This window comes from Dipteris shenzhenensis, chromosome 23 (assembly GCF_047967505.1).
Source record: "Dipteris shenzhenensis isolate YYH24624 ecotype China chromosome 23, Dip_SZ_1.0, whole genome shotgun sequence".
Lineage (NCBI taxonomy): Eukaryota > Viridiplantae > Streptophyta > Polypodiopsida > Gleicheniales > Dipteridaceae > Dipteris > Dipteris shenzhenensis.
This window is the reverse complement of record NC_141618.1, coordinates 50,431,885-50,448,570: the sequence shown is the minus strand read 5'-3', so window position 1 is coordinate 50,448,570 and position 16,686 is coordinate 50,431,885. Positions and strand designations below refer to the sequence as shown.

The window sequence follows — 16,686 nt, the reverse complement described above, 5'->3', positions numbered from 1 at the left end:
TGCCAATGGTTTGTGGAAACCCCAAATGCAACAAAGTGTATACCACATATCCAACATCATGTTTCTCAGAGGTTTTAAAAAGAGGATGGAATGAAGGGACACAAGAGTACGAGCTTGTATGTAAGCAGTGCCGCTTTTCCAACAAGTGCAAAAAGAAATCATGCAAGGTATACATTTCTTTATAAAACGAATATAACTTCTTCTCTTTGGTTTATAACTGTGCTCTCTTTGTCATATGTATTAAAAGATATTATATTAACAAGTATTTTAATCACAGGGTGATCCTCGAAACTTTGCACTTCTTCTCCATTGGGATGGTTTTCAAGCTTCTCGAACCACCCAAAAGGATTGTGGTGCTGTTGAAATTATGGTTTTAAATGGTGGAAAGAGCTCCATAATTGGAGTTCTACCAGTATTGTTTATACCATTTAGTTGCAAGAAAATAATTCGAAACTCAAGTGATACCTTTAGCACATTCTTGCGGCCTCTTATTGATGAACTAGAACAACTTTTCATCAAGGGGATTGATGTGTTTTACAACTATCCCGTGGAACAAATATTTGATGTTTCCTTTGGTAAGACTAAACTATGCAATCTTCGTGCAATGTTGATGATGGTCACTGGAGATCATCCAGCCCAGTGCAAGATAGGTTTATTCAAAGATGGACAATCATTTTGTCGAAGGGATAAAGCTCAAGCCACTCTAGATGTTACTAATCCTTCATTTCAAGGGAGATATGTGTATGATGGTAACAGGTTTCAAGCTAGGTACCCACCTCCCAAACGCTCTTTGGCTGAAATGTTCGAGGCCTTGTCACAATCAAGAAAAGCCTTCACACAAGTAGAACGAGAAGGAATACTAAAGACTGCTGGATTATCTGGAGAGTCCATACTATGGAGGTTATATGATCTCTATGGTTTTAATTTATCATTGGACTTAGTATATGATGCAATGCATGTTTTTTCCTTGAATGTTTTTAGCAAGTGCAAGCAATCTAAATAGTTTGAGTTCTCAAATGTTTTCAAACCTGCTCTCCCTGATTTGCAATTTTGGATTCTTTTTACTTTTCTACGGTGGCTCCAAGAATACAACAAATATGTTATGTGATATCTACTATGCACTCAGCACCACACATCAAGGGCAAAGGTTCTTAATTCGAACTTTGAAAGCATAGATTGGGTTTGTGGATCTCTAAGCATGGAAAAGCAACATTTCAACAAATTTAACTGGATCAATGATTTGTATACTAGGATGGTCGGCCTCAAGTAGTTTTTGCAAATCTTTGTGGACTGCTCTTAAGATGCATGTATGTGGATTGTGTTGTTGTTTGGCAAGCTTTTCTTGAGTCTCCTTTTTTCGCACAAAATACTTGTCATAAAGTCACTAACGCTTGTCTTTCCGTTGAGCTAAAACTCTATCAAACAATCAGAATTCTTGAACCAATAATGGCTATGCAATGAAGTAGAATTCCAAATATATAAACAAGAGACGTGGTCTGAATGAGAATTCCCATTGCTGCAACAATTGCTCTCACATCTAGAAGGAGACTAGAGAAGATAATCATTAGCTCAGAATTCTTACGATGCCTTCTTGTGCATGTAGCCAACAATCCAAAGGCACACTAGGAGAAACAAGACCACAATGTGCTCAATTGGATGCATTGTTGAAGCAGACATGGCTGTTCCACAAGATCTAGGTTCTTGCATTTGCAAGCCCAAACGAAGACATGTTCCGGCAGATCCTGGCGGGCTACAACGATTCCCGCATCAGTTTTGTCAGTTCTGGACATGATTTTAAGTATTACGGGAGATTTCAGATAGCTTTACAAGCGGATGGTGCAGACTATGTGTATCTCCTGGATGATGATATGATCCCGGGGAGAAAGATGCTGCACATTCTCGCCCATATTACTAGCACAGAGAAGTATGGGAACGCTGTATTGGGCAGCATTGGACGAATTCTACCATTCAGGCAAAGGGATTACAGCTTTCCGAGCTATAAAAAGTTTGGTTCAAAAGAAGCAGGCCTGTATTTGCCAGATCCAGCGTATGGAATTGTGGTGGAGAAGATAGTGCAAGTGGACTTTCTGTCGAGTTCCTGGTTTCTATCAACGTAATTTCGAGCATCGTCTCTCTCTCAAATCACACCTGCGCGAGTACCCCTAATGGCCTCCAATTGATGCAAACGCAACTTCTCAGAGATGTCTGTGGCAGTAGTGAGACTAAGAACATACTGCATGTGGAGGAAGGCAAGGCTATACTACAATAGCAATTGTTTCTCTTCAAAATTTTGCTAGTCTTCTACGATGTGGATGCTCCTTCTCAGCTCGATGCTCTGCTTTTCAAGACCCATATTAGAGCCGGGAGTCGGATCCTTATTACTACTCGAGACAAACATGTTCTGGAGCATGCCAAGACTGATGACACATACGATATTGAGTGCCTCGACCAAGAGCAATCCCGACACCTCTTTTATTTGCATGCCTTTGGTGGCAAAGACCGTGTACCAAGTCATGATACATAGCTCCCAAGCTTGGCCAACAGTGTGGCAGATGCTTGCCAAGGCCTTCCACTCGCATTAGAAGTGCTAGGGCGGCATCTTTACAAGAAGTCTGATCCAAACATTTGGGAAGATACATTAGAGAAGCTCTGATCTTGATAGCTTGAGGCTGCGCTGACGAGAGCGGATTGGGGAACCCCCCTTGAAATATTTCTTGATTGTCCTTATGTATGTTCACGCCTAGATACCCCGCTAGGGAAATGGCTAGATTTACATAGATGATCTCGCAATGTAAGTCATTTGTATGGTCTACGTAGGGAGGCCGATTAAGTGGAGTTGGGACTAGAATATGTGCGGCCTGCCGTTGTACATGATGGTCGCTCCCATACCACCATCTCTACCATAGCTTCCGCCTGGCACTTCGTGATGGGCAAGCAGGCCCAAGGTATCGTAGAAATGGTGGCAGCTACCTTTGTGCAGCAGCGTGCGTGGTAGAGTAGATTCGTCTCCAGGAGTGCGCCAGTTCATGAATAATTCGTCGATAGCCTTTCTGTAGCTGGAGGAGCACTCGCGCATCCACTCCTCCTCCGGGGCCTTTTGAGGGAAGAACACATGCTCGGAGAGCTTGCGAGCGAAAGAGATCCTGGGCCGATTCGGCACAGGTTGCGTCTACTCGTCCTAATTCTGCACTTCTAACCGAGCTGCCCTCGATTTCTGTCGCCTCAATAATTAACCAATTGCAGGGTGGTTTAAAAGTCTGTGTAACTGCAGACTATCTTCGTCCTCTAAGGTCTCGAGCTCTCTCTTGAGCTCTTCCACCTTCTGCAAACTCCTCCTTTACCTCGTAAGATCCATGCGTGCCCAAGTTCAACAATTGGTTGGAAGGGCCCTAGAAGTCACCAGTTTTCGGAACGATGGTGAAGGGAGTCGACTCTGGAGCACCAGGAGACGTAAGTTACGGATACAGCTAAAGGGATTCAGTTTCCTTTCATAGAGGATTTGCATACAAGGATATGCGCTATCGCTCGCAATTCAGACTACCTTGCAGAGTTCCTCAAACTACGCATCAATCTAAGCATTACCTTTTCAGTCTGTTCCAAATGGAAAAGCGAGCTCCTGCCTGAATCGAGCCAATTGTGGGTTTGCCGAAAGTGGGAACCGTGAGCAAGTGGAGAAAGAAACAACCCGCAAGCTTTTATAGAGTCTCTGAAGTTTATAACGGATGATGAATTTGAGAGCCTTAGGAGCAGACATTTTGAAGCGTGAAGGTTGAGAATCGGCTCAGGAACTGGATAAATGTTGTTCTTCACTGTGACGACTGAAAAACACAAAAATGAGGCCGCAGACCAAGATGAGCTTGAAGGAAATGTATGCAAACAATTCATGAGCAGAATTTGGCAGACCGTTTAGTTTGAGGCTGGAGCTTACAGGAATCGAAGGACATGAGGGTTGCAGGAGAGTGCACCAGATCAGGGAGCAAGGGGAAGGCAGGGAGGATCGAGTGAAGAGTAGGAAGCTGCAGGGGAGAGCAAAGACCAAAGACTAGAGGATGAGAGAGACGTTGGGAGAGAGACGTTGGGCGGGAGTTTTGCCGCCACCCAATTTTGTTCCTATGCATTTTAATTGTGAGTTGTTGAAAATCAAAATCATAGTAGAACATATGATAGTTTGATTGTAGGGCATCCATGCTATATGAAAGCCTACACATTCATACAAAGTGTTTGTTTTAGCTTAAACTCAAAACAGGTGTATTAGGCCATGTATACCAATGCCTAGTATACTACGGATACAAGTTTAAAAGAGTGAAAAGGTATGGAAAAGGTTGGGGATATTCTAAACCATGTGTCTAAAAGAGCCCAAATGTGTGTTTTAGATCCCAAAAGAACGATGTAATCAATTGGGCACCGACCTCTATCAGATCATTCAAGGCATTGTTTGCATGCTACATTCTAATATTTGAAATAATGTGTTGAAGCAAGTGGATAATTATGGTGTGAGCATCCGATCACAAATCATCTTGACTAGGAATTTGGTATCATGAGGGTTTTAATTTTCGAGAATCTCTCTCTCTCAAGAAGATGTAAATGTTCGAGAACCTCTATCATAAGAAAATGGATTTCCCCTTGCATCTTCATGTGCCATTTAGTAATATGGATGGCGTCAAAACATATGTGATGGTATTTCCTGTGGGACATCTATATTTTAGATGGTGTGCGCATTACCATCAAAACATATGGATGGTAGAGGGGATTGACTAATTGCAAGAGGGGCATTTCTTTGTCACTCTGTCACTTTAATTGTAAAAGGTATCTCTATTTGAAGTAAGAACTAGAAACACTTTTCATGCTAGAACTAAGCCCTATACCACACTGAGCTTCCTTCAATGAGAGAGGAAGAGTCCTATAGAATTAACAACTGAGCATCCGATCATAGATCATCTTGAATAGGGAGTTGGTCTCATGAAGGTGTAAATGTTTGAGAACCTCTATCATAAGAAAATGGATTGCCCCTTACATCTTCATGTTCCCTATAGTAATATGGATGGCATCAAAGCATATAAAAAAGAATAAACATAAGAAGATGGATAACCCCTTGCATCTTCAAGTGCCCTATAGTAATATGGATGGCATCAAAACATATAACTAATTGCACACCATGCTACATGGCAATGCAATGGTATTTCCAATAAATCATCTATATTTCAGATGGTTTGGACACTACCTTCGAGATAACCATTTCCTTTCATGACTAACCGACAACCCAAGACCATTTGCATCCTTTCTAGTTGCTTGCATGGATTATCCATCAACCTTATCTCCACCCCTCTTGACCCCCGCCCCTCCTCTCGCTCTCTCCCTCTCATAAAGGTGTAAATGTTTGAGATCTTCTATCTTTGTAAGGTATAGTCTAGAATGATAGTTTTGTTATACTCAAACTATGTTTTTCCTTTAAAAATGGATACTCCTGTATTTTCTCCAACCCTTTTCTTAAAACCTTCGGTGGTAGCTAGTTAAAATATTCATGCTTACATGCAAAATGGTTCCTACTATGGCCCAAATAGACAAATAACATGCTAGCTATGGCATGGGTGGCTTCCAAATCTCTCTTACATCCAAAATGATGATGGATTTACCCCTTGCATCTTCATGTGGCCAATAGTACTAGGAATGGTATCAAAACATATAACTAATTGCACAACATGCTACATGTCAATGCAATTAGTTATATGAACTTCCCGACTAGACATACAATGTCTGATGAACTTCATACTTGTCAAGATCATCGAAAACACTTGCCTTAAGACCCTTGTCAAGTTTGGTACAAATCGGATGTGACCTTCCCGACCAAACATACAATGTCTGATGAACTTCATACTTGTCAAGATCATCGAAAACACTTGCCTTAAGACCCTTGTCAAGTTTGGTACAAATCGGATAAAGTCACATATGAATGTCCTTGACTTACATATATTTTTCCTTCATGTGCATACCATGCACATGGAGTCAAGTTTTGTACCCATCGGACAAGTTCACATATCAATGTCATAGGCCAATCCGTATTTTTTCTCCACGTATGTACTATGTGCATGAAATTTGGGACATTTGACCTTACTGACTAGACATACGATTTTGGATGAACTTCATACTTGAAAATATCAAGGAAACCGATTGCCTTAAGACCCCTATCATTTTTGGTACCCATCGGACAAGTTCACATACCAATATCCTTGGCCGATCCATATTTTTCCTACACGTACGTACCATGCACATAGAAATTTGGGCATTTGACCTTACTGATCGGACATACACTATCAGATGAACTTCATACTTTGCAAGATCATCGAAACCACTTGCCTTAAGACCCCTGTCAATTTTGGTACCCATTGGAAAAGTTCACATACCAATGTCCTTGGCCCATCCGTAATTTTCCTTCACATACGTACCATGCAAATGGAATTTGGACATTTGACCTTCTCCACCAGACATACAGTGTCGGATGCACTTCATACTTGGAAGGATCATGCAAACTACTTGCCTAAAGTCCCTTGTTAATTTTTGTACCAATCGGATAAGGTCACATATGAATGTCCTTGCTCAACGCATACTTTTCCTTCACGTGCGTACCATGCACATGGAAATTTGGGCATTTGACCTTACCGACAAAATATAGGGTGTCGGATGCACTTCATACTTGACCATATTATGGAAACCACTTGCCTTAAGATGCCCGTCAAGTTTGGCACCCATCAGACAAGTTCACATATCAATGTTGTAGGCCGATCCGTATTTTTCCTTCACGTACATACTATGCACATGGAATTTGGGGCATTTGACATTCCCGACTAGACATGTACGATGTCGGATGAACTTCATACTTGGCAAGATCATGGAAACCACTTGCCTTAAGACCCCAATCATGTTTGGTACCCATTCGACAAGTTCACATAACAATGTCCTTGGCCGATCCACATTTTTCCTTCACGTACATACGATGCACATGGAAATTTGGGCATTTGACCTTCTCAACTAGACATACGGCATTGGATGCACTTCATACTTGTCAAGATCATGGAAACCACTTAACTTAAGACCCTTGTCAAGTTTGGTACAAATCAGACAAGTTCACATATCAATACCCTAGGCCGATCCATATTTTTCCTTTAGGTATGTACCATGCACATGGAATTTGGGGCATTTGACCTTCCCGACTAGACATACGGAGTTCACATACCAATGTCTTAGGCCGATCCGTATTTTTCCTTCACGTATGTACCATGCACATGGAAATTTGGGCATTTGACCTTCCCGACCAGACATACGATTTTGGATGAACTTCATACTTGTCAAGATCATGGACACCACTTGCCTTAAGACCCTTGTCAAGTTTGGTACCAATCAGACAAGTTCACATATCAATGTCGTAGGCCAATTCGTATTTCTCCTTCACGTGCATACCATGCACATGGAATTTGGGGCATTTGACCTTCTCGATCGGACATACGATGTCGGATGCACTTCATACTTGGTAAGATCATGGAACCCACTTGCCTTAAGACCCCTGTCAATTTTGGTAACCATAGGATAAGGTCACATATCAATGTCCTTGCTTTGATTGGATTCAATTTGATTAAATTGAGTGGATGTAGAGATTTGAATAGAATGAGTGGCTCCTCTTATTTGAAGGCATTCTGTTTTAGACTAATTTTTGTAGTTCCCTTGAATTTACATCAAATTATATACTATGGAATCCAATGTTAATATGATTTGGTTCAATAATGTTTGCATCACCTAATGTGGTTACATATTCTTATGTATAATTTCACTTTTGTTTTGCCATAACAATATACCATATATCGTATCCTAATGCTATTATTTCATTTTAATTATGGTGGCAACTTGTGGCTAATGTGACACTAAGCATGCTAATGATGTGGCATCAATGGGGATGATGATGTCTCATGCTCTAGCCTCATGTGACAGCATGAGGTGGCAGTGATAAGTGAGGTGGCAAGGTGATGTGGCAGCATGAGGTGGTGGTGATGAGTTGGCAATGATGAGGTGGTGGTATGAGGTGGCACTTGAGTGATGATGTGGCACCTAGGGTGTCTCTGATGTGGCTTCATGAGGTGGCAGACGTGGTTGATGTGGCACCATGAGTGGGGGTGAGTGGGAGGTGGCACAGGGTGAGGTGGCAAGTCAAACATGGTCAAGATGGCTCACATGGCATGGTGATGAGGCAAAATTAATGAGTTGTTCAATCCACATGAGCAAGATGCCCACGCCCTAATGGTTACCACCACTAGGCTTGGTGATGCCACAAACCTACCCTTCCAAGCCTAATACCAAGCCTATCTAGCCTTGGTATTTGGCTAGGGTGCCACTTTTTTTCCAAAACATGCTTTCCTCACTCAAATTTGACCAAAATTTTGTCCTCTTATTCATCACGTGGAGGACTACAAAATATGTGATTTTTGGCATGTTTACTTATGTGCACAAATTACCAAGATTAATTCTTATTTTCTTTACTACTCCTCTAACAAGTAAAAGTAAAAGTAAACCTGACAGCTCACAAAATCTAACCGTTGGATTTGGGATTTGATGCTTGCGCCACATATCCTTATGTGTGTACTAACCCTCTACCAAATTGGATTTGACCAATTTTTTGACAATACTCAAAAAATACAGTGTGCACCAAAATGTGCCTTTTTTAGGTCTTTAAATTTTATAAATAATTAATAATAATTATATAATGCATTCAAATAATTACCAATAAATCAATTTAAGTTTACACTATGTGAGGAGAATACATATTAAGTTTCACTATCATCTGATGCATAATGAGTGAGATATTAAGAAATTAATATGATGGTGTTTGTTTGTGACAAAGTGTGACGGCCCCTATGAATTACCTGCACTGCGCCACAATAAAATTATCATTGTGAATCTCCAATTTTCGATCAGACCATACCATTGTGTGCAAAAAACCATGTGTGATGTATTGACTAAATCCCTAGGTTAGATTTCCAAATTTGTGTGCAAAAAGGCCTGTTCCCCCCCCCCCCCCCAAGTTTGGGCACTGAACCAAAAGTGGACACCCTTGGCTTGCAACCACCCTATTAAACACATCGCTTTACAAAAATGATAGTTTTGACAAATGAAGCAACCATTTTAAAATATTATAGGATGTTCCATTAGCATTGAGGTAATTTCCATGATGCCAATAGCATGTTAAAAACCTCCAAGAATAAACCCCAAATTCCTAGATAGAGAGCTCTTGAACGCTTTTTGAAATTTCTTACATTGAATCCAAAATTTTTAGATTGAGAAGAAAGACCATATAGATAATGTGATTCACAATATATTACAAGATTGATGTAAAGCAAAAACATGAATTTAGTAGATATGAGTGGAACATTGCCTAATATACATGCGATTTCCAAGATTAAAAATTTTGGACTACATAGCAAAAGGATGTATTTGCTAAAGTCATAAAATTACTATATAGAAAAAAAATAATCTCCTAGATGCAAAAGATTGCAAAAGGACTACTATATAGCAAAAAGAAATTTTCTTAGACCCTCTTCCAAAAGAAAAATTCCTATATAGCGAAAAACAAAATTTTCTAGGTGCAAAAGTTTGAAACTTGACCACTATATAGCAAAAAGAAGAATTTCCTAGATCTAAAAACTTGGAAGGGGATTGTTATATAGGAAAACTTAGAATTTCCTAGATTCGCAACAATTACTATGTAGAAAAACCATGGATTTTGCTAGTTAGACAAACAAGTTTCTATATAGAAGCCTTATGGTACGTAGGAAAATGAATTAGCTAGTTAGAGAGCCAAATTTTGCTATTTCTAAGTAGCAAATCATGCAAACTTTACTAGTTATAGTGTGCTTTCCTATATAGTAATAGGTTTAGAGTTCCTTGTGCAATGCTTATCAGCTGGAAGCAAGTATATTGTTTGTTGTTTGATCGGAGTGGTCATTTTACGCTGTATTTGGCTGTATCTCAATAATTGTGTCTTCCTGCCCACAAGGCTGATTACATTGCTCGCAAAAAAAAATTCACGACAGCTTGCATTGGCATTCAACTTTGTTTCAAACGATCGGCGCCGCTCTCGGGACTCACGTCCACTAGGACATCTACACACAACGTCCCCAGCTCGGTGCTTCCAAGTTGATTGTCCTCTGGCATGGAGTTCTTCGTCAATAACACCATTTCCATCGATTGGATCAGCAACATTTCCATCGGTTGCATGGAGTTCTTCGTCTATAACACCATTTCCATCGATTGGATCAGCAACATCGATTGGATCAGCAACATGTCGATTGGCTCAAATTCCGACCAGCTTTTGACAGAGCTCGGGCGCTGCATTAATTCCTTTGCCCCTCGGATGTATGCATTATGTAGCCGAGTGCTCCTCTGCCTGTGTAAGGACATGTATTCATCCTCACAATAATGTTATTAGCATCCTTTTGTTAACGTGTATAACCGACTCCTTTGCAGCTTAGATACCTCTGCCTTGCAAGCTTCATTGAATTAGTAATGACCTTTTCGCTCAACAAAACATGCTATCAGATATGGCGGGTGGGCAGCAGCAACAGCAGGCGCCGTGCCTGTATGCCAGCCGATGTTTGCCCTTTGTGGAGTCCTAAAATTATAGCATTGCTTACAGCTTAGTTTAGATTGCAATCCTTAGTTCTGATTGCGTAAACTCCAATATTGATGGTTCAGATTGCGTCAACTAAGAATTGCAATGTCACATATCCGCATCATGCCTCGACAAGCAACGATGGATTCCTGCACTCCTTGATGTTGGAACCCTTAGTGAGGTTGGGAGTGAGAGTCTTGTGCATGCCCGACATGCTGACACCGCATGGAAGAGGGGTTGAACTCTGTTGGAGGGGGAGTGAATTGTCCTCGTAGAAAACCCGATTCTCTCACCTTGGCACATGCCAGGAAATTCCTCCGATACGGCACACTTCCGATGGCAAAGTGCTGAGCTGGCGACTTGGATCCAGTCGGATGCATATCTGAAGCAAGCCGGGTGCCTGACGGTTGCTATCTAGGTGTACAGGCAGGCAACGCTTGGCACTCAATTGGCAACCAATCATATGCATGCTTTTAGACTCCAGCCCACACTATCCTTATAAACTGAGGCTTGCTGCCAGTTTCTTTGGGTGGATCATGTGCCTGTAAATCTGATAAACTTCTGGCAGCCATGTGCCCATAACTCTGCTTGCATCGATCTAATAGGCAGCATGATTGTTGGAATACAATCTTCGCCAGACATGTGCCCAATCTATCTGTTAGCCGGTGAGGTGAGTGACATGAGTACGAAGAGTGGCAAGGTAGAAGGTGATGGGATTGAGGTCAAAAATCTCCTCGGAGAGAAATGATGAGGAGAACTGCCAGGAATCCCCTTCTTACGTGGAAGTGTTGGCCAAAAAGTCACCAATTCACATGTTAATGTTAAGAAGATAATATAGGGAGGTGAAAGCCCTAATTTAAAACTGGCTAGAAGCATGTTGCTACGTACGAGCTTCATGTGGAGGGTGTCAAGGTGGATTTGGCTTATCTAGCCAAATTGGACTCTATTTGTTCTTCATAGGTCGCATCCCAACGCTAGAGGAGATGGAGTAGTTCATGGCATATTAGTGTGACCTCCTGATGATGAGCTTTGCAGTCAAGTCTGTTGAAAAAGATTTCTACCTCATCCAGTGTGTTTCTGAAGCGGTGCGATATGAGTTGGTGGGGAGATCTTTCATGTTCGCTAAAGCCTTGGTGCCAGTGGTGCCTTGGAGTTCTATGTTTAGTGTTGATGAGTTCCCATATCATGACTGCCTAGTTTGGATTGGTTTTTTGAACCTGCCCCATGGTTGGGTGATGCAGTGGGAAGGTTGGCTTCCACTCTGGGGAAAGTGCTGCTTATTCCTTACTCTACCCGGTCATCTCAAGTCGGAGGTAAGCATGGATGCTATGGGATCATAGTTTGGAGATTCCAGACTTTGTGGAGATCAAATTTCCAAATGGATTATCTATTGCTTAGCAAGTCAGGTTCAGCCCCTTTCTCGATGCATGCTACATGTGAAAAGTGGGGCCATTTTGCCAAAGAATGCCCAAAGAGAGTGGCAAACACCAAGCTAGCTCAAGGGTGAGAAGATGAAAGTCCCCCTTGACTCTGACCAACACAGGTGACAAGACTTAGGAAGTGCAGGTGGCGATTCAAAATCCCTCTCCTCCCAAAGAGCCTTGGAAAATGGTGGGAAAGAAAGGAAAGACTACATTGGCTTCTCATGATAAAGGAAGTGAGGTTTCACATGTGAAGATGAGTAGCCTGAAACGAATCAAAGATGCTACCATGGGAACAAGTTCCGGTTAGGAAAATAGGTTCAATTTTTTGAAGGATGCTTACAGAGTACTTTTGTAGTAAGGCTAGCTTAGGGGAGAGTGGCCTTGGGGTGGGTTTGGGGGTTTAAGGATGCGTATAGAGTACCGTTTGTTGTCTACCTACATTAGGGGAGAGTGGCCCTTGGGTGTATTCGAGGCTCATTTGAGGTTGTCAATCTTATCTTGGAACTTAAGAGCTTGTTGCAATAGAGTCAAATAGAAAGGTTGCATGATTATCATAAGGAGTGTATTTGAGTGTAGTCCTTGTGCAATAATTGAAAAGGGTTTATTAGAATAAGTTAGGAATTTCGAAAAAAAATTGATTCTAGCACCATTCTCTTTGATCGATATATGGAATTCTAAGAGTGTGTTTCCTACATGAATTGATGAGTTAGAGGACTTGTAAACTTTGTATAAGAAAAAATATATGTGTGTTTGGAAATCAAAGGTTTTGTTAATGGGAAGGTGATTGTTTGAGTAACTTGTGTGTGTGTGTGCATGCATGCAAGAGTGTGTGCGTGCGTGCATGCATGTGTACGTGCGTGCGTGCGTACGCGTGTGTGTGTGGGGGGTGTGTGTGTGTGTGTGTGTGTGCCTGTGAGAGAGAGAGAGAGAGAGAGAGAGAGAGAGAGAGAGAGAGAGAGTATTCCTCTAAATTGAATTTTAAAATTTTAATTGATTTATTTAAAAATATTTATACTTGTTTTAAATAGAGAGTAGTATAATATGTTTTCTAAAATTTTAAAATTATTTTTAAAGACTAATCTAGTATTTGAACTTTAGTTAGAACGCGGCTATTGAAAATAGGTGAAGTTGGTTGTGTGCCTCCTTGGTTGGAACATGATGATGTTGTGCTAGCACGCATTGATGTTAGTGATTTGAATAGTCAATTCCTACATGCTGTGATAAGAGCAGTTGATTATGAAAGGAAGCAAATCATGCTAGCATGGCTGAAACAAGATCACACGCATGAGAACACATGGAAGGTTGATAATGAAGAGAGCTTTTGGAACTGTTGCATCATAATAGTACCAGGATGGGCGGTTATCAGTAAGAGGAGAGTAGTGTCATCTAATGGTGAAACTTCTTATTTACCTATGGTTTGGATATCATAATAATACCATGATATCATTGGGTATGCATGATGCATTTTCATGCAAGCGAGAATAAGTAAGAATAATTATTCTTTTTCGTTTATTACTTATAATGCTCTTTTCTTAAATAGAAGAAATATTCTTATTGTAAAAACAAATACTAGCTATTTTTTTAAATTTTTTTGCTAAGCCTTATGGTTTTATTGAATTGTTGTTCAGGCTAGAGTTTATTATGTCTTCTCTCGATGTACCGAATTTGGAATCCTTATTGGAAACTATCTCTCAACTACAAAAGACAGTAGAGCAGCTAAAGGGAAATAATACTAGCTCTTCAAAAAGATTGCATGTGGTAAGCTCCATGAGTAAAGAGATGTCCAAAATGCCTCAACGATGCACAATGCAAACAAATAGTGGTGATGTATCTTTGCTAGAGATTCCTACTTATGATCAAATTTTTCGACCCCCAAAGTTGGCAGATCGTGAGTGTGGCATGCTCTATGGAAGGGATTTTTTACTACGCCATTGCACGGATAACCAAAATGTGACTTACTATAAAAACCATCGTACAGTGCAGTTGTGGGGGTCAAAAATAATGAGATTATTATGGATTTACGGCACAATAAAGATGAACAACAAAAAATCAAGGATTTTATTCAAGATAACTATGATCAAATTTTGCCACTTAAGTTTCCCGGAGCTACATACTTTTGGAAGCAAGAAGATGTTTATATGTACTATGTTCGAACAATGCAAGCAAGCCGAAAGTACAAAAAAAGAAAAAGCATCACCTCTTCTGCGGGCTCTTCAGTGGGATCTTCTATGGTAATATCTTTCTTCATAATGCAAATTGTCTATTATGTTCTTCTTTTATATTTAAATAAATTCACTATATTATAATTATTGCAGGAAACAATTGGTGCATTATTTGAGAAAGAAGAACAAGTTTTGCAGGGATATGTAAGTTTGATGATTTATTTTCAAATTTGTATTTCCCTTCTATACGTTTAAGTCATTATACATGTGTTAATTCTTGAGCATTTTATTATAATGATGATAGGAGGAAGAACAACTTATAGTAGCTGCATCTATAGAGGATCATGCTCCATGTCAATATGACTTGGAACACGGTAGTGAAATGTTGGTTCAGGTTTGTATCACATATTTCATATACATTGTAATTTATACTTATTTTCTTGTGAATTTGTTTATAAGAATTATGTAATCTTTGTTAGGTAGGAGAAGGTGTTTATTGCCCAGAAATGCCACAAGAGTTAGCAACGACTGAAGATCATCATTTTTCAGCATCTAAATCTTTCATGGAGTTATTGCAAGAGACAGAACAGGTTGGAAAATTGATTATCGTTGCCATTTTATATTATATCAGTTGAGTTTAATATGGATATCTAATTAGTATTTTTTAATGATTTAGGTTGAGGATTTGAATCAAACTTGCGTTCATGAGACTTCGCTAAATCCTGTGGATATGTCAATTGCAAGAAAGAGCAAGCGCACACCAAAGGTATACATTATACCTCTTTATAACGGGTTTAATGTTAATTCTTATGCATCGTTTTTTTTTCGTTTGTCTCACATGGGAATCTAGAACTTAATATTTATTCTTCTTTAAAGTGGAGTGAGAAGATGAAAAAAAATATGCAAAAAATGAAGGCAAGTAAAGCTGCTAAAAAGCAACAAAGACTGAAGGTATTTATTATTTTAGTTTTTCTACTTTAAATCATCTATCTTACATGTAAAATCATGCATACATATTTGGTAGTTGGTTTCCATTTTACGTTATATAAAAGATTACTCTTTACTACTTGTTTTCCTTTCATAGGAGCTTAATGCCATCCATGTCGAGAAGGACCTCGATTTTTGTGTTGATATGTCTTCTCAAGTAAGCTCTTTTTTTAAATATGATGCATTCTTCTTTTTATAAATTAGTAAACAAGGATTATAATATATTTTTATTGCTTCTTTCAGGTTGATGAATTTTGTGAAGAGGATCAAGAGACAATTCTCTTGAAGTTTTTAGAGATACATACTATTAATGAAATGTATGCGTCTCTAAAGACTAACTACAACATTATCAAAAGAGACCCTACTTTCCATGGACACAAAACTGAGCATAGCTTGCCTGCAATGAGGAAAGCTATAGTGGATTGGCTAGTTTAGAAAAAAAAGTTATTGTAAAGAAGCATGAAGACCACATTTTGAGTCTTGATGATGTACATGTATCGGAATGACATGTGTGCATTTAGAACAATTGGATGAACTCTATTTTTGGATGAACAATTGGATGCATTTTGAACAATTGGATGAATAATTCAGTCTTAATGATGTACATGTATCGGAATGATACATGTGCATTTTGAACAATTGGATGAACTCTATTTTTGTTTCTTGATGTCCAATAAGTATGCAAGTATTCATGTTGTTTAATATTTTTATAAAGTTTCTTAGTAACTAGTTGTTTCTTTCTTTCTTTGAAGATGAGTTTGCATTCTACATCTTGATTATGTAGTTATCTTTAATTCATTCTAAATGTCACTTTACATTTTTTAATACGATGTATATGGAAATTTAATTGTGTGAGTAAAAATTGATTTTGTAATATATAAAATTTATCAATCTCAGCTTTTACTACATAGATAGAGTTACTATAGTGAATCTATTATATAGTAACATTCTAAAGTAAATTTGCTAGTCTATATGAAAAATGCTCGGTTTTACTATATTGCTAAATTTACTAGAATTAGTTTTACTAGTCAACTTAGGATATAGATTTGCTATATAGTAAAAACTTAACTATATAGTAAATTCTTGTCTATATGGAAAATGCTTGGTTTTACTATATTGCTAAATTTACTAGAATTAGTCTTACTAGTAAACTTATAATATAGATTCGCTATATAGTAAAATCTTATCTACATAGATACTCCTTGGTTTTCCTATATACAAATTTACTAGATATAGTATATCTAGCAAATTAATGTTAATCATTTGCTATATAATAAATTACTTACTATATAGACAATCTAGTAAATGTTCAGGATTTACTATTCCGGAATTTTGCTAGATACGTTCATTTGTATCTAGCAAAATACCTTTTTTTTACTATATAGACAAAGGTTTAGAGTTCCTTGTGTTGGACGCTGAGCCGCAACAACACACAAACTGAGGGACAGCCTCAGAATAG

General features: G+C 39.1%; 1 protein-coding gene across 1 annotated transcript; it reads left to right on the top strand.

Annotated features, from left to right (window-relative positions):
* The first annotated feature begins 14,803 nt into the window (after window positions 1-14,803).
* Window positions 14,804-15,662, top strand: LOC147887500 (uncharacterized). The gene is made up of 5 exons (XM_087394323.1): window positions 14,804-14,830; window positions 14,917-15,006; window positions 15,117-15,191; window positions 15,325-15,384; window positions 15,471-15,662. The coding sequence occupies exons 1-5, from the start codon at window positions 14,804-14,806 to the stop codon at window positions 15,660-15,662; spliced, it is 444 nt and encodes a 147-aa protein (XP_087250449.1).
* Window positions 15,663-16,686: the final 1,024 nt, after the last annotated feature.

Coding starts and splice junctions, on each gene's coding strand:
- LOC147887500 (XM_087394323.1), top strand. CDS start 14,804: ATGGAGTTATTGCAAGAGACAGAACAG. Junction 15,007..15,116: donor AGAGCAAGCGCACACCAAAG/GTATACATTATA, acceptor TCTTCTTTAAAG/TGGAGTGAGAAGATGAAAAA. Junction 15,192..15,324: donor AAAAGCAACAAAGACTGAAG/GTATTTATTATT, acceptor TTCCTTTCATAG/GAGCTTAATGCCATCCATGT.